General features: G+C 39.7%; 2 protein-coding genes across 3 annotated transcripts in view; one reads left to right on the forward strand and one right to left on the reverse strand.

The window, feature by feature from the left end:
• schip1 (schwannomin interacting protein 1) overlaps nt 1–23,427 on the reverse strand; it is a 216,892-nt gene extending 193,465 nt beyond the window's left edge. The window contains exons 1-2 of the mRNA XM_026282991.1: nt 23,351–23,427; nt 22,057–22,136 (exon numbers count right to left, since the gene is read on the reverse strand). Of these exons, the coding sequence (XP_026138776.1) occupies nt 22,057–22,086 (30 nt within the window). The 5' untranslated portion in view covers nt 22,087–22,136; nt 23,351–23,427. The remainder of the gene's footprint in view (nt 1–22,056; nt 22,137–23,350) is intronic.
• Nucleotides 1–23,953, forward strand: part of LOC113115415 (tyrosine-protein kinase receptor UFO-like) — a 1,029,470-nt gene that overhangs the window by 269,648 nt on the left and 735,869 nt on the right. The window lies entirely within an intron of this gene.

A 23,953-nucleotide genomic window follows, 5' to 3' on the forward strand; every position in this document is an offset into this window, starting at 1 on the left:
TTGAATTGTAAGATTAAATAGATGCAGTTCACATTTTTTAATGCAGCTGATTTGTTAATAAACGTTCTTAATAGAAGTCACTGAAACATCAGTTCAGTTCACGGTCTCATATCACAGAGGTGCAGAGACATATGACTAACTCTTTTTCCTATCTCAATTTTTGTTAGTTTTTATCCGCCGATTGCTTCTTGCTTGACAACTTTCTTATGTATAAATGGCTCTTCTTAACACCACAAAAAAATCATCAGCCTTATGTTTCCTTTAGTCTACATAGCATCAGTTTCTTTGACATTTTTAATTCTTCAAAGAATCCATCTTGCAACATATTGTTTAAAAAACAGTTTGGAGTTTGTTTTTCTTGTAACAAGCTGTTTTGTCAGTACAGCTCTACATTTTCACAGTTCTACTAACGAGAGGCACAATTGAATAAATCACAGTGTTTCGTGATTGAACTACTACGTGACAATCACAGCACAGAAATAAAGCTCTTCACAGAGACTGACACCATCTGCTCCACACACTTCAGTCTGTGCTGGACAAACTCAGTCTGGAGTCAGGTGTAGGACAGAGCTTTTGCCCCACATAAGAACCCAGAATTCATCATCGGAGGCTGAGGAGAAAACTTCAGACTGAGTGACGTGAAGGTTGAGCTTTTTGAGCTGTTTACTGCGGAGTGATGCAGTGCGCTAACCTTTCACACACATCCATTATTTACACACTCAGCCCTGGACACACACACACACACACACACACACACACACACAATAGCATGATATCTGACACTGGACTACACTGAAGATCTCCTCAATAAATTATGTTTGGATGCAAGATCCCTGAGATTGAACAGGCCAAAATCACAATTTTTCAAACATTGGTTTCATTAAAAACGAGGTGCTTTTCATGCTATTGTCATTTCAGGTTTGCACTGCTGTGGAAAGCTTGTTTATGTTATGTTATGTTATTTGATTCATGTGCGTTTAATATGTTTGTCCAATTTGGCTTAATAAACTTCACAGATGTGTAGACTCATGATATAAACTCCATTACGAGCATCAGCAGAAGTGTATCGGCTGTAAAAGACTGAAAGCATGATATGTGCAGAAACATGAGCCATTATCATTACAGCTCATCAATAGACTAATGGAGGGTGTGTTTGTTCAAGGCTTCCAACATTTTCTTCCATTAGTGATCCTGTATTGAAAGCAAGAAAAGATTTCCTTTTCGAATTGTACATTACATCCTCCTCTGATTGATTGGTGTGTGCATGAGTGGGATTCACCAGTTAGCTGTAATGGGATCTTATCACTATATTTGGTTTAGGATTAGGATTTGCATGTTGAAATTTTTTCAATGTAGCAAGTATCCCAATAACTCTGATTTAATCATCCTTTTTTTTTTTTTTTTTTGACCTGAAAATATAACTTCAAAGTTCCTCCATGTAAATAGTAATATACCTTTGTTATGATTTTCAAATAAATAAATATATATATATATATTAGTGCTGTCAAAATTAGCGCGTTAACGCATTCGATTAATTTGAAATATTTAACGCGTTAAAAAAAAATAACGCAATTAACGCGGTTGCAGTTTTTTTTATTTCCAGTTGTGGCCTATGTGTGTTCAACGTGCAAAGAAATATGGATAAGACCAAGGAAGGACTTTTAGCTGAAAAGTTTCAGTATAAAACTCTGCCGGATTACTCTTCAGTCTGCCACAAGAAACATTACTCTTCATTTAGTCTGCCACAAGAAACAGCAACATTAAAATCATGAACTCAAATGTCATTGTTTAAAAACAAAAAAAACAAAAACAATGACTGTAACAGTGCGTAAATCAGACCTTCTATAACGCTAACTTTAATAAGCTTAAACGAAAATAACGAAATAATTGTGTAGCGGAGTATTTTTTTGTACACAGTGCCGCGAACTGTCAATCACTCCTGTACGCGTGCATCACTGTCCTCCTCAGCTGCAGCAACTTGCGCTCTCTCTCTTCATCAAGCTTTAAAACAAAAAGGGGACAAAAAGAACATATTGTCTTTGTGCATAGGCTATAGATTAATTAGATAAATGAATATCTAAATTTGTGCCTTGTCGTCTACGGTATTTTTTTAGAACTTAGAAAAAAGATGCTGCAGCCAATGAGCAGCCAGCGGGGGCTGCAGGACGACTCAACCTCCGCAGACAGTTTTTAATGTTTATCAGACAATAAATACTCAAGATTTTGCTTTAGTTTAACTCACAACGAGTTTCACACACCTTCTCTGGCCACGTTGAGTTGTTGACACTTAACAGTGGGAAAAGCGACACATGCGCTATTCACTTGTATAACTTAAGGGTGAATGGGTAATGTAGTTTCTGCTCTGGGTGGGATGAATTAGGAAGCTTGCATTGTGAAGGGCGCTCTGAAAATCGGCAGTGCAGGTAAAAGATTAAAACCTCTATTAAAACAGATGTCCAAATGAGCGTACCGGTACGCTACAAGCACGTTCTGGGCGCACGGAGAGGTGGCGGTACGCTCAAGAGCTATATTTGGAAGTGGCGGTACTGAGTAACAGTGCGTACTGGCCCACTTAAAGCACTGGCAATGACTATACTTTGGAATTTTTTTGCAGTCCACTTAGAATTCAACATGGAAATCATTTTTGTTTTTTTATTGGCATTGATTGTTTTGAAATTCAAATGGTACTTACATGCCTGTGTTTTTATTTCTGTAATAAATATGGCTTTCAAGCCAACAGTTAATTTGGAGGATATTGATGGTTTATTGCAGGTATGTTGTTTACATGAGAAAATCTGTGTTACAAGTTAAACAAAAATTCCAATAAACAATCATATTTTGAATTTAAATAGTTTCTTTGTCTTGAGTTTACATTAATTATTTACATTTTACATTTACATATCCAAAAAGTTTCAGTCTTTTAATAGCGATTAATCACGATTAATCGCGATTAATCGCGATTAATTTAAAAAAATTGTGCGATTAATTAGTTAATTTTTTTTTAATCGATTGACAGCACTAATATATATATATATATTAGTTGCATTTCCGACAAATGCTTGCGGTGTTCAGCCAATCACAATGCACTGAGTCAGTTGGCCAATCAGAGCAGACTACTTGTCTTGTCAAGTAATATATATATATATATATATATATATATATATATATATATATATATATATATATATATATATATATATATATATATATATAGTCATGTGTTGATATTATATAAAATAAAGTGTATAAAAGATAGACATGAATTTAAAAAAGTATTACAAAAACAAGATATATACATATATATAAGTGAAATATATGAGAATACCATTCTTGATATAGGCCAAATTATGTCATATATTACATTTCCATATGGGAGTTTATCTGCTTTTATGTCTTTTTATTTGTCCACATTCATAGGTAGAGACTTCAATCCAGAAATGAGTGTCAGACCAAAGGCACGTTCAGTATCTGCAGTGTAACATATCTGCTGTTGTTACTGACAGATATCTGCCCTCAAACATGAGTTATCTACAATTAAAAACACTGCACTGCAAAACCAGGCCAAGGTTTTGATAGAAAAAAAAAATCAATACATTTCAGCTCTTTTTGCAGTAATGTCCTGCATAATTCCCCTGAAATGAGTAATAGGTGACTGAAGACAACCTGCTGAATTACTTAAAATGAATGTGCGGAAGGGCAGAGGTGGTGATGTGGTCCGGCACAGAGCAGAATCTTTTTCACTTCATTAATTCAACTGTCCACACTCACACTCTTACATTACTGATTGATCATCTTAAATAGAAACAACCCAAGCCACTGTTACAAGTCTAAAATCAATGTGGAACTGAAAACACATGGAAATACTCCTTAATGGTGCAGTTAGAGAATATTAATCTAACAACCTTGAGACATCAACCAATCAGAATCAAGAACGTAACAATGCAGTGATTTCATATAGAATGTTTTTTGCATAACTGCAAATCGCTGACCAATTCTTCACAGATGAACCAGATGAACATGCTACTCCAAAACTTAAACTAGTCAGACTAGAGCACGTGTAATAACAAAAGTGTAATAACAAAATCAACAAATATTTACTAACAGCTTAAACTAAGGGATTCATTCATCATCCTCATTTGAAATCTTAAAGAGTGAATAACATGATTAAAAATATCATGTTACAATACAATACAATATTTATTTACAAAGTACATTTAAAAACTACCAAGGCTGACCAAAGTCCTATATACAAATAAAAATGAAATAAAAATGAACAAATAAATGAAATAATAAATAAACAAGGGAGCATATACTGGGAAAACCACACCGGCCCAAGGATTGAGCCATGTGGGACTCCACAGTTAATACTATAGGAGGTATGAACAGCGAATCGCCTTTTACTCAAAGAAGAAAAGAATCATGGGATTTAAGAATCAAATAGGATTTTCATTGAATTGGTGCAAAAGGATTCTTGAAATAAAAGGAACATTTTAAATAGGATAAAAATTAGAAAGAGGGAAAAAAAGCAATGTTTTGTTTTAACTTAAAACCTTGCTCCTTTCCCTCTTTCTAATCTATTTTCTAATTATTTATGGCACTATATAAACATTAATTAACATAATTTATGTCCACAGATTGGCCTATGATTAGTTTCGTTGCGGTTGAACTGGAAAATCCTAGAAAAAAAAGTCTGTGGCCAGCACTACAGATAGTGCTACGCTTTTGTTCAAAGATGTTGTATCTAAATTGTAGCAAGCATTAATGACAGAATAATCAGCCAATCAAATTTTCACATTCAATGACATCATGCTCTCTGGGTCCAGCGATGTGCCCAGTGCTACCCCCAGGGTTTAATTGGGAATTTCCAAGGTATGAAAGTGAAATTCAACGAAAAGAAAATGACAGCTGCAGTCACCAGCACCTACAGATCTACTAAAAATACCTTTTTTTAAAGGTACTTTTTTGCAGAAAAAAGAGGAATAACTGAGAAAGGAAGACCTACACCCAAATTGAATACCCTAACAAAGGTTTTATGTGCCATTTCAAAAATTGCAACAATGAGTGTTATGAGTGGCTAACAGCTAGCACCGAACACAAAAGGGACAAGGAATGACAGACTTTATAAAGTGACAGGTGAGAGCTTTATTATTTGACGAGTATTGAATCATGCACATTGTTATGGAGGTGGTTAATCATACTGTGGCGTGGTGTGTGGATATCCAGCATTTGTAAAGTTCTGCTGCTGTGGGCGCGTCGTCATTTTAGAGGCTTAGAGAGTATTTATGGATTACTTTTACTGATCCATGTAGGGAAATTTTCTCTGCATTTAACCCACCCTAATCTAATATACTGTTGAAAATGTTGTTGAGAGCCTGTGTGCAGCATAATATGTAATTTATATGCATATGGCTCTGTTAGCTGTTACGGAGATGTGTAATATAGATGTGTAAGGATATGTAGATTTCAGTTGCTTACTGAACACGCTGACTGAAACCCCATGGTTCGCTACTGGTTTTAGGATTTGGTGTCCCAGTATGTTTAAGGCAGTTAGGGAAGGAGACAGTAGATAATAATTTGGTGATGGCCAATAACAGACAAAAACTGACTTTCAATCATTTGTTGTGCTAAAATAATGCTATAATAATAAAAAGATAAATATAAATATATAAAGATGCAAACAAATAAGGAGGAAAAAATGTGAGAACACTGTGCAAATCGCGGCATTCTCCAATCAGGATTTATATTAAAGATATCTGCTTTACATACTCATTTGTAGTTATTTTAATGTGTTTTTTAATATTTTTTATTACTTTATATGTTAAAAAATTTGGCCAAAACCCCATGAAAATATTGGCTAGATGATTAGATGGCAAGGCTGACCTTAAATGCAAAATGTTTGCCCCTCTCACTCTCTCTTCACCATTCCACATCTCAGACCTTCCATACATAAAATACCCTTTTTAGACACAGTTTTTGAAGTAAAAAGTAAAGAAAATACTATACAAAACGTCTCCGGTTACTATAGTAACCTCGGTTCCCTGAGAGGCAGGAACGAGACATTACGTCAGCTAAGAAGTATATGGGAATTCCTTCCTTCTCCAATTAACGTGAAGCATGCAAATACTGACAGGTCAGTGGGCAGTATAAAATGCATGGGCACGAAAATTACGTCTGAATGCTAGCACAGCTGATCAAACAGTGACCACGGCGGCTAAGGTAATGTCTCGTTCTCACCTCTCAGGGAATCGAGGTTATAATAGTAACCGGAGACGTTCCCTTCTAGAGGCAGTAACTCAACATTACGTCAGCTAAGACGTATATGGGAACTGTATGAAATCCCGCCATGAGAGCAGTGAAGATAAGCCCTGAACGGAGTCAATCACCCCCTCGCATAAGCAGTACAGTTCTAGCCAATGGTCGTGTCGCTAAGAGTACTCGCATCTGATAGGCGGAACTAGACCAATGAGACATCTGCTCTGACCCTAACAAAATTAGCATATCTTCATTCAATAACTCAAAGGCTGCACTGAACAGGGCAGACACAACGCAATAAGCACTCAAGCATGAGAGTTAAACACAGAGTTGACGGGATTTGCGGTGACAACTGCATAAACCATATAAATCATAACGGAGTTAGCAGCCATGGTAACTACAGTATAGGTGGTTAACAGTTTACAACACATGAATAGAACTTAACTCATAGAAAGTACATGTGACGCTAAAGAGGGTACATTCAGCTTGTAAAACCTAGTGAATGTGTTCTGGGAAGACCCGCCAGCAGCAAAACATAAATACTGGATAGACACACCTCTAGACCAGGCCCATGAGGAAGCATTTATATTGTCCTCGCAGAATGAGTTCTGATGTTGATGGGACAATCCTTCCCCTGGCATTTGTTAGCATTCAATAGCATCCACAATCCAGTGAGAAAGTCTCTTTTTAGAAACAGCACGTCCCTTATTACATCCACCAAGCACACGAACAGCTGGTCCGACTGACGAAAGGCAGCCGAACAATCCATATACATCCGTAAAACCCTAACAGGATCCCGGCGCTCCGACCATCAGCGTCACACGAGGCTGACGGCTCAGCAGATAAGGTGGACAGGGACACAACCTGTGCCCCAAACGGTGTGTTGAGTGACTTTGGAACGTAAACCGGGCTCGGCCGGAGAGTGACTTACAGTCGCCAGGTCCGAAACAGATGAAATATCGTTCACCAAAAACTCATGAAAGTCTCCAATGGGCTTCGCCGAGGTGAGACTTCAGGGAAGCTTCTTAACCACAATCGAAGCTAAGGGCTTGAATGGTGGAAGAGATAGAGCCCTCAAAATTAGAGCTAAATCCCACAGCGGCACGGAGGGCGGCCATGAATTACACAATCTCCTTGCTCCCCTGAGAAAACTGATTACCAGAGCGTGCTTACCGATCATTTGCCTGTCAACCGGGGAACGGAAACCGGCAATAGCTGTCACATACACCTTTAGCGTGGATGGCAAACTCCCGCAATCCATACTGTTCTGTAGAAAGCGCAAAACATCTGACACACAACAGGTCCCCGGGTCAATATAAAAGTCCTCGCACCATTTTGTGAAAACTCCCCACTTCAGAGCATTGAGGCGTCTTGTAGAGGATGCACACGCCTCCGTAAGTGTGTTCAGTACTCATGAGTGCAGAGCGTCCTGCTTATTAGGGTCCCCGCAGTGGCCACACATGAAGTTTCCACAGCTCGGGCCTGGGGTGCCATATCGTGCCGTTCGCCTGAGACAGCAGGTCCTTCCTGAGGGGCAATCGCCATGGGGGAGCTATCTCTAACTCTCTCAGGTCCGCAAACCAGGGCTGATTCGGCCAGTTCGGGGCCACGAGTATAACTGTCGCTCTGTCCTTCCTGATTTTGTACAACACCATAGGCAGAATCTTCAACGGAGGGAATGCGTAAAGCATGGCTTCCGGCCAATGCACTGTCAGAGCCTCTCCTGGCAGCAGGGAGTGAGATAGCGAGGAGAATGTCTTACAGTGGGTGTTCTCGCTCGTGGCAAACAAATCTACTTCCACCCTCCCGAATCGATCCCAAATCATTTGATCTGATCTTGGGTGAAGCCTCCATTTCCTTGAGGAATCCCGTTCCTCGAAAGCATGAAATGCCTGGGATAGTCCTCCTAGCGTCCATGAAATGGCACAGCGGACGCATTAGCTCTACGGCTACTAATGGCTTGTTTTGATCAGGGCCCCGTCCCCACGAGGCTAGAAACACTGGCGGGAGGGCGGTTCACGGCGGCCATTGTATGGTATGGCACTCTTATGCCCTCGAGAGGCCATTATGATTAAGGGTTGTGGCTCTGCGCTGCTCTGAGACAGGGTGAGTGACACAGTGTTGGGTGCAAGAGGAAGAGAAAGCTCTTTTGTTGAATTTGGACACATGATTTTATTGTGAGTTTTTACTAACACAAACAGCATTTAAACACATATAGCAATCGTCACCCGTAGTAACATGGGGGACATGATGCATCTGAACAGGGAGAGTGACACGGTGTTTTTGTGGTGTTGGCACTCTTGCCCTCGCCAAGCCATTATAATCATGGGTTGTGGCTCTGTGCTGCTCTGAGACAAGGCGAGTGACACAGTGTTGGGTGCAAAAGGAAGAAAAGCTCTTTTGTTGACTGTATACATGCTTCTACTGTGGAACTCACACAAACAACATTTAAACAGACAGCAATCGTCGCCCATAGTAACATGGGGGACATGATGCATCTGAACAGGGAGAGTGACACCGTGTTTTTGTGGTGTTGGCACTCTCGCCCCCTCGCGAGGCCATTATAATGTGAACCTGGCCTGCGTGGCAGAGTGGGTGCGCGGCGATTGGGGTGCAGCCCACGACTTCACCATGAGATCGTCCGAAGAGGACGAAGTCTGCGGGCGGAAGCTTACGTCCACCAAGCCGACGTCGAACTTGTCTTCAGGCGGGGCGGGGCCCACCAGTGGCTCGCTGGCGGCAGTGGGCCTCATTCCCGCTGTTGTCTGAGCAAATCTCGCAATGGGCACACGTATGGTCCGTGTGAGGCCCAGGCAGGTCACACGGAACTGGTGAAGGTCCAAGTCCAGCAGTAGCAGCCATCGGATGCGAAGAGGAAAAACAGGGTGAGTAGTCCTCTATTGCAACTTCCACAATGACTTAGATAAGACTTCTAGCATGAAGAAAGAGATTCTGACGTAATTTTCACGCCCATGCATTTTATACTGACCGCTGACCTGTCAGTATTTGCATGCTTCGCGTCAATTGGCCAGCTGTCCCCAGCTGGCGTTAGCCCATAAAATTTCAGCGAAAGTGGAGAAGGAAGGAGTTCCCATATACGTCTTACCTGACGTAATGTTGAGTTACTGCCCCGAGAAGGGAACTTATTGAAACAACCAGGGGCCAGTTGCATCAACTTAGCCACCATGTTTATTTTCCAGAGAGCGAACATTTGAGAGCATGAGTAGTGGAATCACTGGTCTAGTGGGATTAGCCCAGACTGAAGGTCTGGAATTCATGTCAGCTTTCATTGGCAAAGGCTCGCCCATGAGGATGCTTGACCAACATGTCAAACAACCAATCACAGATCGCTTCGTTCATCATCACATTTCCAGGTGTGAAAATGTCGCCACAATAACAGTGTGTAAAACTGTAAGACATATTTTAAATAAACTTAAATAATTACACATACTTTAGTGTTACACCTCCATCAGGTGACAGGTGTGTCAGAGCGAGCATCACGAGCCGTCACGGGAGAGCACCAGAATTCAAATAAACTTTATTTCACTTATATATATATATATATATATATATATATATATATATATATATATATATATATATATATATATATATATATATACAGTATTGTTCAAAATAATAGCAGTACAATGTGACTAACCAGAATAATCGAGGTTTTTCGTATATTTTTTTATTGCTACGTGGCAAACAAGTTACCAGTAGGTTCAGTAGATTCTCAGAAAACAAATGAGACCCAGCATTCATGATATGCACACTCTTAAGGCTTCGCAATTGGGCAATTAGTTGAATTAGTTGAAAGGGGTGTGTTCAAAAAAATAGCAGTGTGGCATTCAATCACTGAGGTCATCAATTTTGTGAAGAAACAGGTGTGAATCAGGTGGCCCCTATTTAAGGATGAAGCCAACACTTGTTGAACATGCATTTGAAAGCTGAGGAAAATGGGTCGTTCAAGACATTGTTCAGAAGAACAGCGTACTTTGATTAAAAAGTTGATTAGAGAGGGGAAAACCTATAAAGAGGTGCAAAAAATGATAGGCTGTTCAGCTAAAATGATCTCCAATGCCTTAAAATGGAGAGCAAAACCAGAGAGACGTGGAAGAAAACGGAAGACAACCATCAAAATGGATAGAAGAATAACCAGAATGGCAAAGGCTCAGCCAATGATCACCTCCAGGATGATCAAAGACAGTCTGGAGTTACCTGTAAGTACTGCGACAGTTAGAAGACGTCTGTGTGAAGCTAATCTATTTTCAAGAATCCCCCGCAAAGTCCCTCTGTTAAAAAAAAGGCATGTGCAGAAGAGGTTACAATTTGCCAAAGAACACATCAACTGACCTAAAGAGAAATGGAGGAACATTTTGTGGACTGATGAGAGTAAAATTGTTCTTTTTGGGTCCAAGGGCCACAGGCAGTTTGTGAGACGACCCCCAAACTCTGAATTCAAGCCACAGTACACAGTGAAGACAGTGAAGCATGGAGGTGCAAGCATCATGATATGGGCATGTTTCTCCTACTATGGTGTTGGGCCTATTTATCGCATACCAGGGATCATGGATCAGTTTGCATATGTTAAAATACTTGAAGAGGTCATGTTGCCCTATGCTGAAGAGGACATGCCCTTGAAATGGTTGTTTCAACAAGACAATGACCCAAAACACACTAGTAAACGGGCAAAGTCTTGGTTCCAAACCAACAAAATTAATGTTATGGAGTGGCCAGCCCAATCTCCAGACCTTAATCCAATTGAGAACTTGTGGGGTGATATCAAAAATGCTGTTTCTGAAGCAAAACCAAGAAATGTGAATGAATTGTGGAATGTTGTTAAAGAATCATGGAGTGGAATAACAGCTGAGAGGTGCCACAAGTTGGTTGACTCCATGCCACACAGATGTCAAGCAGTTTTAAAAAACGGTGGTCATACAACTAAATATTAGTTTAGTGATTCACAGGATTGCTAAATCCCAGAAAAAAAAATGTTTGTACAAAATAGTTTTGAGTTTGTACAGTCAAAGGTAGACACTGCTATTTTTTTGAACACACCCCTTTCAACTAAGGGGTGTGTACAAACATTTTTTTTCTGGGATTTAGCAATCCTGTGAATCACTAAACTAATATTTAGTTGTATGACCACAGTTTTTTAAAACTGCTTGACATCTGTGTGGCATGGAGTCAACCAACTTGTGGCACCTCTCAGCTGTTATTCCACTCCATGATTCTTTAACAACATTCCACAATTCATTCACATTTCTTGGTTTTGCTTCAGAAACAGCATTTTTGATATCATCCCACAAGTTCTCAATTGGATTAAGGTCTGGAGATTGGGCTGGCCACTCCATAACATTAATTTTGTTGGTTTGGAACCAAGACTTTGCCCGTTTACTAGTGTGTTTTGGGTCATTGTCTTGTTGAAACAACCATTTCAAGGGCATGTCCTCTTCAGCATAGGGCAACATGACCTCTTCAAGTATTTTAACATATGCAAACTGATCCATGATCCCTGGTATGCGATAAATAGGCCCAACACCATAGTAGGAGAAACATGCCCATATCATGATGCTTGCACCTCCATGCTTCACTGTCTTCACTGTGTACTGTGGCTTGAATTCAGAGTTTGGGGGTCATCTCACAAACTGCCTGTGGCCCTTGGACCCAAAAAGAAAAATTTTCATCAGTCCACAAAATGTTCCTCCATTTCTCTTTAGGCCAGTTGATGTGTTCTTTGGCAAATAGTAACCTCTTCTGCACATGCCTTTTTTTTAACAGAGGGACTTTGCGGGGGATTCTTGAAAATAGATTAGCTTCACACAGACGTCTTCTAACTGTCACAGTCCTTACAGGTAACTCCAGACTGTCTTTGATCATCCTGGAGGTGATCATTGGCTGAGCCTTTGCCATTCTGGTTATTCTTCTATCCATTTTGATGGTTGTCTTCCGTTTTCTTCCACGTCTCTCTGGTTTTGCTCTCCATTTTAAGGCATTGGAGATCATTTTAGCTGAACAGCCTATCATTTTTTGCACCTCTTTATAGGTTTTCCCCTCTCTAATCAACTTTTTAATCAAAGTACGCTGTTCTTCTGAACAATGTCTTGAACGACCCATTTTCCTCAGCTTTCAAATGCATGTTCAACAAGTGTTGGCTTCATCCTTAAATAGGGGCCACCTGATTCACACCTGTTTCTTCACAAAATTGATGACCTCAGTGATTGAATGCCACACTGCTATTTTTTTGAACACACCCCTTTCAACTAATTCAACTAATTGCCCAATTGCACAGCCTTAAGAGCATGCATATCATGAATGCTGGGTCTCATTTGTTTTCTGAGAATCTACTGAACCTACTGGTAACTTGTTTGCCACGTAGCAATAAAAAAATATACGAAAAACCTTGATTATTCTGGTTAGTCACATTGTACTGCTATTATTTTGAACAATACTGTATATATATATATATATATATATATATTATTATTATTATTATTATTATTATTTTTTTTTTTTTGTGGATCATTTCATTTTGTTTGTGACCCTTTCTTACTACCAAGACACAGTTTCTAAGCGTGAGTTATTCCATAATAGACACAAATAGAATTGCTGTCCCTTAAGAACTGAAACGTAAATAAAAGAATTATCATCCATATTTCAACTCTATTGCTTCGTTGGACTAAACGTGCCCAATGAGATGTTGTTCAGTGGACCCTTATCTTTCTAACTAAACAGGGATCTACAGCTGTGGATGTGTTTATGACTCGTTATTACGACAGATTTGGTATGTACTGCGTTTTTATTCTTCATGTTTTGATGTGTACCGCTTACACAAATTTAGCAAATACATTCTTTATAAGCTTTCCATTGAAAAACAGCGATGCTTGAGGCATAGATCTTTATAATGATATATAGTTTGTCAAGATTAATTTTGTCCCGCTTCATTTAATCTCTTCGTGAACATTGACACGTGCAAACAAAGAGATTTCAGTGCGCCCACGTCCAGGTGTGGGTTGACAAAGAGGCAGCCACCTACAACAACCACACAGACCTGCAGGATTACACTTGATACAGTGACTGCTTATATCAAAAAGTGCATTGATGATGTGACTGTCACCAAGACCATCACCACACGTGCAAACCAAAAGCCGTAGATGACAGCAGAGAGCTTCATGGTCTTATGGTCTTACCAGAGATGAAGCATTCAGATCACAAAACATAGAGGAAGTGGCACAGCTGGCTGAATGGTGTGGCACTAACAACCTGTCCCTCAATATGAGTAAGATAAAGGAAGTTGTGACAGACTTTAGGAGAAACGCTGTTGACCACCCCGCACTGACCATCGACAGCTCAACTGTGGAGCGAGTCAGCAGCAGTACATTCCTGGGAGTGCACATCACTGAGGATCTCACTTAGACCACCAACACCATGTCACTCTCAAAGAAGACACAACACTGCCTGCACTTTCTCTCCCGACTGAAAAGAGCAAGTTTCCCTCCACCCATCCTAACCACATTCTACAAGGGAACCATCGAGAGCATGCTGACCATCACTATCTGGTACGGGAACTGTAGTGCAGCAGACCACACAGCTGCAAAGATCACAAATCACCTCACCTTCCTCTGAAACCCCACACAAACCCCCTACCTACTGAAAGAAGGACCATCTCACCTCCTCCACGACCCCCAAACCCCCCAACCTTACCACATCACAGGATAAAATGTTCTGAAACTTTCTTTGTGTGTGTGTGTGCAATTTGAGATGTGCAACACACAGGTGAGAGGGCCTGTACAAACCATCTTTAGTAACACACTCTCCTCTATGTGCACTAGACACTTTTCACACACACAGCTGTATGTACATCAGGGGTGCTCAACCCTGCTCCTGGCGATCGTCTGTCCTACAAAGTTTAGCTCCAATCCTAATCAAACACACCTGAAGCAACTGATTAAGGTCTTCAGGCTCACTTAAAAATTAGGTGGCAGGTGTGTTTGATTACGGTTGGAGCCAAACTTTGCAGGACAGACGATCGCCAGGAGCAGGGTTGAGCACCCCTGATGTACATAATCCCAAAAAAGACTCAATAATATGTGTATGTTTACATGCTCATGCACTACAAATCATCTTGCACTGTTCCCCAGCCTATTTAGCTCTATTTAAAGATGTCTATCAATGCAAGCAGGTGTCATTTGGTCAGTACTTGTCTTTTGAATATCTAGGGATTGTGCTGAAAGGTGCTCCACACATTCTGTTTATTATTATTTACAGGACTCCAAAATACTCTCCAGTCTTTGTTGAAGAGGTCACAGAAATGTTATCAAGGATTTCCTCAGAGTTTGACTGTTTTGCAACTGCAGGGGATTTTATTATTCACATAGATAACGCAGAAAACAAAAATACAAAATAATTGATAACTGTTTTAAACACTTTTGACCTGATTTAGCATGTGCATAAACATACACTAGAGACATACACTATATTTAATCATAAGTAGAGGTCCAAACATTTCATTCATTGTTATTAAGGATGTAGCACTGATCATTTCTGTATATTCTTTGATATATTGCTCTCTGCTACCACTGAATCTAGATCTGTCACTGTCAGAAATAGATGCATTAACAAGACAAGAACACTAGTGTGCTATTTATGGAGGCTATATCTTTCACACCAAACATTTCTGCAGACTCTGTTGATCTTCTCCTATATGCCTTTAACTCAAATATGATGATAAGAATGTTATTGATGATATTTTGAAATAATCAGTAAGACTGGCAGACAGAAATCAGCTTGGAGAAATCAACAGCAGTTCAGATTATGAAAAGACAATGCAGAAAAGCCTCTGCAAATGATCCAGAATGCAGCAGCGAGGGTTGTCTTCAATGAGCCAAAAAAAGCTCATGTTACTCCTCTCCTCATCAGGTTACACTGGCTACCAGTAGCTGCTCGCATCAAATTCAAGGTACTGATGCTTGCCTACAGGACGACCACTGGCATGGCACCAACTTACCTAAACTCACTGGTTAAATCCTATGTGCCCTCCAGAAGTTTGCGCTCTGCAAGTGAACAACGCCTTGTGGTGCCATCCCAAAGAAATTCAAAATCACTCTCACGGACCTTTTCCTGGACTGTGCCCAGCTGGTGGAATGACCTCCCAATCTCAATTCCTACAGCTGAGTCTTTACTCATTTTCAAGAAACATCTAAAGACTCATCTTTTTCGCCTGCACTTAACCAACTAACACCAGCACTTTTCCTTTTCTTGTCTTTTTCATTTAATAAAAAAAAATATATATTATATATACCTGGCTATGCGTTCTATACTAGACTAACTGAGACTTGTCATGGCACTTGTATTCTGTTGTTGTTCTCTTGTTGACCTGACTGCTTCTATTGTTCTCATTTGTAAGTCGCTTTGGATAAAAGCGTCTGCTAAATGATTAAATGTAAATGTAAATGTAAAAGCAGAGCGGATAAGGCGGAACACAAAATTTTAAATTCACTATAGCATCTATAAAGACAGCCTTCATGTTTTCAATGTGGAACTAGCCACAGCTAGACAAACTTTCTTCTCAAACCTTATAAACAGTAACTTAAATAACACTCGTACTCTTTTTGCCACTGTTGAGAGACTGACAAACCCCCCAAGTCAGATTCCCAGTGAAATGCTCTCAGACAGCAAATGCAATGAGTTTGCTTCCTTCTTTTCTGAGAAGATCAGTAATATCAGAAAGGTGATTAGCACATCCTCAAGTTATGCAGAGGTCAGACAGATTCGTACAGATATCAAAAAGAATATACTATGTCTATTTTTGAAGCAATTAATAGCAACATTTTGTAAGAAATAGTGCAGCACCTAAAATGGTCAACCTGCTATCTTGACACACTTCCCACATCTTTTTTTCAAAAGTGTATTAAACTATTTAGTAGCAGATCTCTTAGAAGTTGCAAATGCCTCACTTCTTTCTAGGATTTCTTTTCAAAATCGCTAAAAACTGCAGTTTTTAAACCCCTTCTGAAAAATAACACGTCATGATAAAACCATTTTGAGAAATTATTGACCAATATAAAATCTTTCTTTTATAGGCAAAATTATAGAAAAGGTAGTTTTAAATCAGATGAACAAATACTTCAACTCAAATGGATGCCTGGACAATTTTCAATCTGGTTTTGAAAATGAGACAGCACTCATTAAGATAATAAATGATATTCTTAAATTGTGACTCTGGCAAAATATCGGTGCTGGTATTGCTAGATCTCAGTGCTGCGTTTGACACTGTCGATCATAACATACTACTAGAGAGACTGGAAAACTGGATCGGGCTTTCTGGGATGTTACTCAAATGGTTCAGATCATACTTAGAAGGGAGAGGCTATTATGTGAGTCCAGAAGAGCATAAGTCTAAGTAGACGTCCATGACATGCAGAGTCCCACAAGGGTCAATATTCGCACCGCTCTTGTTTAGCCTGTATATGCTCCCATTAAGTCAAATGATGAGAAAGAACCAAATTGCCTATCACAGCTATGCTGACGATACCCAGATTTACCTAGCCTTATCTCCAAATGACTACAGCCCCATTGACTCCCTCTGCCAATGCATTAATGAAGTTAAAGGTCCCCTTCTTCGTGATTCCATGTTTTAAACTTTAGTTAGTGTGTAATGTTGTTGTTAGAGTATATATAATATCTGTAAAATTCTTAAGCTCAAAGTTCAATGCCAAGCGAGATATTTGATTTAACAGAATTCGACTACAAAAAACGACCCGTTTGGACTACATCCCTCTAGTTCCTGCAGTAATGACGTCACTAAAACAGTTTTTTGACTAACCTCCGCCCACATGAATTCACAAAAAGGGGGGTGTGGCCTTGTTGCGCTCCGACGGAGAAGAAAGAAGAGCTGTGTTTGTGTTAGTCCAATCATCTATTTGGGCTTCCCAGGGACGCTGTACTTGGAGATTAATTATAACAATTTATGTTTAACTCGGTTCTCGGAAAATTATAATCCACATGTAAAACTATGTGCAGAAAATTTAGCTGAGGACAGCTTGCTGAGGACAACTTTCTCAATCTCAATCAGTTTAATGCCGGATTCGCAAAAAGATTATTCTTGAAAAATGGAGCAGTTCCCTCTTTGTCTGGAGAAGGTGTTGTTTATGGACCACAAGTGTATTTTATTATTTAAGTTGGTGCGTTTAACAGTTTCTGTAACTTATTACACAAAGGGCAACGCTGTTTAGCTTTGTTAACTAGATGTTAGGGCTGTGCAAAAAAACGAATGCGATTTTCATGTGCATATCGTCAGTAAAAACGCTCCTGTTACTATAAATACATCTCCTGCACATGCTCCTGCCCACTTGCTTCTCAAAACAACTTCAAAACTAGTCCAATTGCGTTTGCAGGAAGACAGCGTGCTGTAAGCTGCTGTCGAATCACAACACAGGAACCGCTGGCCCAATCAGAACTCGTTATGTATTTCTGAAGGAGGGACTTTATAGAACAAGGAAGACATCAGCCCCTTTTTTTTGACAGTGAAAACAGCGGTATACAGATAGGTGAATTGTGTGAAAAATACTGTGTTTTTTTACACGCGAAACATGAACACGTGTTATATTGTACACTGTAAACACAATCAAAGCTTCAAAAAAGCGCGTAAAACGGGACCTTTAATAGTTGGTTGTGCCAGAACTTTCTTCAGTCAAACAAGGAGAAAACTGAAGTCGTTGCATTTGGAAACAAAGATGAAGTTCTCAAGGTGAATGCATACCTTGACTCTAGGGGTCAAACATACTTGATTTGATTCTGGAGACAGGCCTTAGTTTCAGTAGTTAAGTCAAAGCAGTAACTAAACCGGCTCCTAACCGGCCTTCACAAAAAGACCATTAGACAGCTGCAGCTCATCCAGAACGCTGCTGCCAGGATTCTTACTAGAACCAGAAAATCTGAGCATATCACACCAGTCCTCGGGTCCTTATACTGGCTTCAAGTTACATTTAGGATTGATCAGTACTTTTACTTGTATATAAGTCACTAAATGACCTAGGACCAAAATTTATTGCAGATATGCTCACTGAATAAAAACCTAACAGAGCACTCAGATCAGATTCACATCCAACACATCCAGCACCGTCACACTGAACACTGGGGAAACCCAAAGATGTGTGCTAAGATCCCTCCTCTTCACTCTGCTGACCCACGACTGCACACCGTCACACAACTCCAAACTCTTCATTAAGTTTGCGGATGACACGACTGTGGTGGGTCTCATTAGCAACAAAGATGAGACAAACTACTGGAGAGAGGTGAGCCGCCTGGCCGAATGGTGCAGTGACAACAATCTCTCTCTGAACGTGGAGAAGACGGAGGAGACTGTTGTTGACTTCAGGAGAGCACACACTCAGCATGTTCCTCTGACCATCAATGGTGCGACTGTGGAAAGAGTGAGCAGCACCAAGTTCCTGGGTGTGCACATCACAGAGGACCTCTCCTAGACTGAAAACACAGCAGCACTGGCCAAGAAATCACAACAGCATCTCTACTTCCTCTGCAAACTGAGGAGAGCCAGAGCCCCGCCCCCATCATGTACACCTTCTACAGAGGCACCATCGAGAGAATCCTGATGAGCTGCAGCACTGTGTGGTATGGCGCCTGCAACACATCCTGCCGAAAGACTCTGCAACGCATAGTCAGAGCAGCTGGGAAGATCATTGATGTCTCTCTCCCCTCCCTCCAGCAGATTTACAGTTAGGGCTGGGTATTGTTCAAAATCTTTCGATCTGGTGCCAATTTCGATACCTCAGTTTCAATACGGTTCCTAACTATACTTTTTTCGATACCATATGTTTTAAAATCCATTTCAACATCAACACAAATATATTAAACACAAAACTTTTATTTTTCACCTTAATTAAAACAAATTCACACTCATTATTATTCAGAATAAGAATCAGAATCAGAAAGAGCTTTATTGCCAAGTATGCTTGCGCATACAAGGAATTTGTTTTAGTGACATAAGCTTCCAGTACACAGAGACAACAACACACAGACAAGAAAAAAGAGGAGGAGAATTACAAATTGGCAAATAAATAAGTGTATAAACAATTGTGCTATAAATGATAATGGAATAGGATTGAGATGCAGGAATGTTCTAGGATGGAGGGTTAACAAATAAATATAAGGATATTGCACGTTTATAAGCATTAGTAGGGAACATTTAACTGTTCATGAGGTAGATTGCCTGGGGGAAGAAACTGTTTTTGTGCCTTACTGTTCTGGTATTTGCGGCTCTGAGGCGCCGACCAGATGACAAAAGTTCAAAGATGGGGAAACTTGGATGTGAGGGATCCAGAGTGATTTTCTGAGCCCTTTTCCTCACTCTGGATGTATACAGTTCTTGAAGGGTGGGCAGAGGAGCACCAATAATACTTTCAGCAGTCCGAACAGTTCTCTGTAGTCTTCTGATGTCTGATTTTGTTGCTGAGCCAAACCAGACAGTTACTGAAGTACACAGTACAGACTCAATGACGGCCGAGTAGAACTGTTTCAGCAGCTCCTGTGGCAGGTTAAACTTCCTCAGCTGGCGAAGGAAGTACAACCTTTGCTGGGCCTTTTTCACAATGGAGTCAATGTGATTGTCCCACTTCAGGTCCTGAGAGATGGTGGTTCCCAGGAATCTGAATGACTCCACTGCAGTCACAGTGCTGTTCATGATGGTGAGTGGGGAAAGTGCAGGGGGGTTTAAGCTCCAGGTTGTTAAGACTGCACCAGACAGCCAGCTGCTCAACCTCTTGTCTTTGTAAGGTAAGTTGTAAAAGTAAGTTAGCCAGCTTACATAACCTTTCACAGTTACAGTAATTGTGTATTTAGTCAGCTTATTTAGGCTAATATCCATTAATAAAAAAAAGGTAAAAAAGCTAAGGAATCTATGACCAGGATTGTTAAAATAAACAAAGATCTTTTCAGAGCAAACATTGATAAATAATGTCCCAGCTATGTTTGTCACTTTACGGTTTCCTTTTAAATATTAAATTTCTTTATTTGTTTGAATTTTGAATATTTGCAGCACGTGTTGTCAAACTGATGAAGACAACATTTCTTTTTGTTGGGGTAATTTTGTTTGTGTTGAGTATTTGCAGAGCGTTTCGTGTGCTGTCAAACTGATGAAAATGTTTTCTTAATTTGCTGGTGCTTTTATTATTTAAACGGGTTTTGTGAAGTTGCAGCGCGTTGAGCTCTCTCGGCCACCATGCCTCGCCCCTATTTTGAAATCTTCACCCCACACGTACCTGCGCAACCATGGCAATGATGATCGCGGAAACAAGCGAAGATTGCTATCAGGACAAGACATGCCCCTTTAACCGCTGATTGGCTACAAGTGTGTTTTGGGACTCGGTCAGACACTGCGGTCAAAAGTGTGTTTTCAAAAATCATTTATTACACATTTAAGGAGCGGCAGGCCAGGTTGCTTCTACTTAGACTAATGTACATAGCGGAAACTCAGATTAGTCCTCTGTTTACCAATAGAGCCTTACATTGACAAACTGAGGGGGACGGATCTGGTTACTATGAATCTGGGGGGGTCATGCCCCTCCCGTCCCTAGTGCCATCTGCGCACCTAGGGCAACTGATCCTCCGTTGAAAGAAAAAAAAAGAGAAAAAAAAAGAACAGCAGCTGTTTATGTAGCGACTCCTAGTGAGCGATGCACGCTCATCAAGATCTGAGGTGCAGGGGTCTATTGTGTTTTCCAGTCCAAAGGGCTCTTGTGAATAGTGATGTAAAATTCCTAACTTGATTCGCGTTGTTCACTCGCTTGAAGGGGTGAAACGGATCTTAGTTTATCGTTTGCACTTGTTTCTGAATCTTGCTGATTCAAGCATTTTAAACAATTTGCGCACGTTCGGAGCATGCGCGCACTAATTCAAAGAACGCGCTGCGAGCAGCATTTCAGACAATGCGTGTACAGAGAATGAATTCATCTTTCGCGTATCGTAACCCCCATCCCCACTAATATACGATGACATGCACCAGTCACTTTGTGCAGCATTGGTCTGCTCACTACCTCATTCAATGGAACTGACATCATTCCACTACCTCATCAGTCAGTTAAATAAAAGAACTGCTCTTGAGCCCCTTGTCAATTTAATCAGAATGAATAAGCTTTTTTTCGCACTAAAAATTATTTTTATCTGCACTGTTTGTTCATTTCTCTGGTTTGCACTCTATCTGCCATGTGCCTTGCGCTGCTTTATTTTTAATTTTATTATTTGTCATTTTTTACATTCTCTTATTGTATAGCTGTATCTTTATATTTTATATTTGATCTAGATTTTTTGGCTCTACTGTAAGTCTTATCTGTGTGCACCGGGGGTCTGAGAGTAACTCAATTTCGATTCTCTGTGTGTATGTACTGTACATGTGGAAGAATTGACAATAAAAGCAGACTTGACTCGAGTCAGTTAGAAATACCAAGGGTTCACACAAAACAAGGGGAGTCCTCCTTTAGTTACTATGCCGCCCACAGTCAGAACCAGCTTCCAGAAGGGATCAGATGTGCTAAAACATTAGTCACTTTTAAATCTAGACTCAAAACTCATCTGTTTAGCTGTGCATTTAGCATTTTCTGAGAGATTAGCGGTAGGCTGTTGTCGTCTTTGAACACTTCACTGAAAACTCAAGAGCCAGACACAACAAGACAATCACCTCTTCATTAATCAATCAGCAAACGTCACCTGATTCAGCAGTAATCAGACAACTCAAATGTAAGAGTGATCCACAGACGAGTGTCAGTGCAAGAGAGACGCTCCTACCTCAGCGGCGCGGCGCTCGAGCGGATCCATCTCGTCCTGATGTGTGAAAGCAGAATCCAGGCCAGGCTCAGTGAAGTAGCCTGAACAAATAATATTTTTGTTGAAGTCAGTTACATTTTTTTGTGCGAACTGAGCAAAAAATACTCTAAACATGTCACTAGCAAATGTTGTTTTGTTTACCCTTACTTAGATACTGAAGTATCTGAACACATCCAAATGCTCTCCCAACTTTTCAAATTGATTCATCTGAACAAACAATTTCAAACTGAACAATATCCTCACCATGGCTGAGAATCATGTGCTAAAGTACTGTATACGTGCATCTCAATACAGCTAGTTTAATACATTTGTTTATCAACATAAATGTTTGCCTTAATTTTAAGAGTCAAATACAACCTGTATTATGTAGAAGGCTTTGAAAATATCAGAAATCTAAAAGAAAGAGTATTATTAAAAAAAGATTAGCATTGCCAAATGCAAAAAAAAAAAACTTTGGTTGCTCTGACAGATCTTTTAACACTCAGACATTGATTAATTAGATTTAATTTGCCTGTTGCTAGTTGAATAAAAGTAAGAAGCTGAGTGTGATAGGTTGCCATATTCTTTTGAGTTAGGCCATCTTTTACTTTTACAGTTTAATTTAAAAATTTGAGTAACTTTCAAATTTAAATTTAGGAAAATAAAAATAAATGGAGGATTTTTTAATCTAATTTAAATTCTTTAAAATCCTTAGCTTGATGGTAACGACAGTACTAATGATGACAACTACCGGTATGTTATAAAAATTGAAAAATGTACACCTAAAAACAAGATTAAGTTGTAATATGTAAAGTCCTAAGCACAATGTACTTAATTTAAAAATGTTTGGTACATTTATTATAGAGAAAATCAAAGGTTTGGATGGATGACAAGCCACAAAACTCAGAAATGGCTGAAAAAGCAAATAAAGAAACAAATGTTTTAAACTGCTACAATTTATATTTTAGAATAACAGTTAAATACTATTTTCTTTTAATGTCCTGACGTAGCTGAGGAGTACAGAAGAAGCTACACTAAGAAATATTAACCTGTAATTTAGAGAACTAATTTAGAGTTATTTTCAGATAGTGTAACACTATCAGCTTTGAGACAACTGTGTTTATGTTGCATCCTCATTCACACTCTTACTAACATTAATAGCACATGTATATCAAATATTCTGTACATGGTAATAGTGCCACTTGTAACATCTAAAAACATGTAACGTCTCACAGTATTAATAAGACACACGCATGTTTAAAGTTCTCTCACTCACAGTCTTGTTCTCCAGCTGGTGATGTCGTGGTCCTCCGTCTCTCAGCTGAGGGCCGTTTCTATGACAACAGACAGGAGGAGACACCAGAACTGAACAAGGTGCGGCTGATCATTTAGGAAAACTCTCGGATCTGGAGGGAAAACCACAGTGTGCCGACTGCCAGATAAGTCCAGGAACACCATGTGAAATGACTTCAGTTTGATCAGATAATGTACAATCTGCTATGTTTGCGAATGCAGGGAATAAAACATCTTCTTTTTACATTTTGCACTTACATGCTGGGATTTTCTTATATAGTGTCTAGTCAAATGAATAATCACATTCAATATAAAAGTTTTTGTGCATGCACTGCAAAACTGTATAGTGTCATAGTATAGTATATTATCTTTGACTGTTGCCTCAATAAACTCCACATTTGCTGCTCATTAATAGTCAGGAGGGTAGTTGTTCATTTAAAGTATTGGGTGGATTAAGGGATCTAGTATATGTTCATGCAGAATAAGGCATTTATATGGTCTTTACTAATAAACAGCCATTGTGAAAGTAATATGCATGCCAATATGCAACTAGTTAATAAAGTAGGATTTCTTTTTATGCATTAAT

The sequence above is a fragment of the Carassius auratus genome, chromosome 15, assembly GCF_003368295.1.
Source record: "Carassius auratus strain Wakin chromosome 15, ASM336829v1, whole genome shotgun sequence".
Classification (NCBI taxonomy): Eukaryota; Metazoa; Chordata; class Actinopteri; order Cypriniformes; family Cyprinidae; genus Carassius; species Carassius auratus.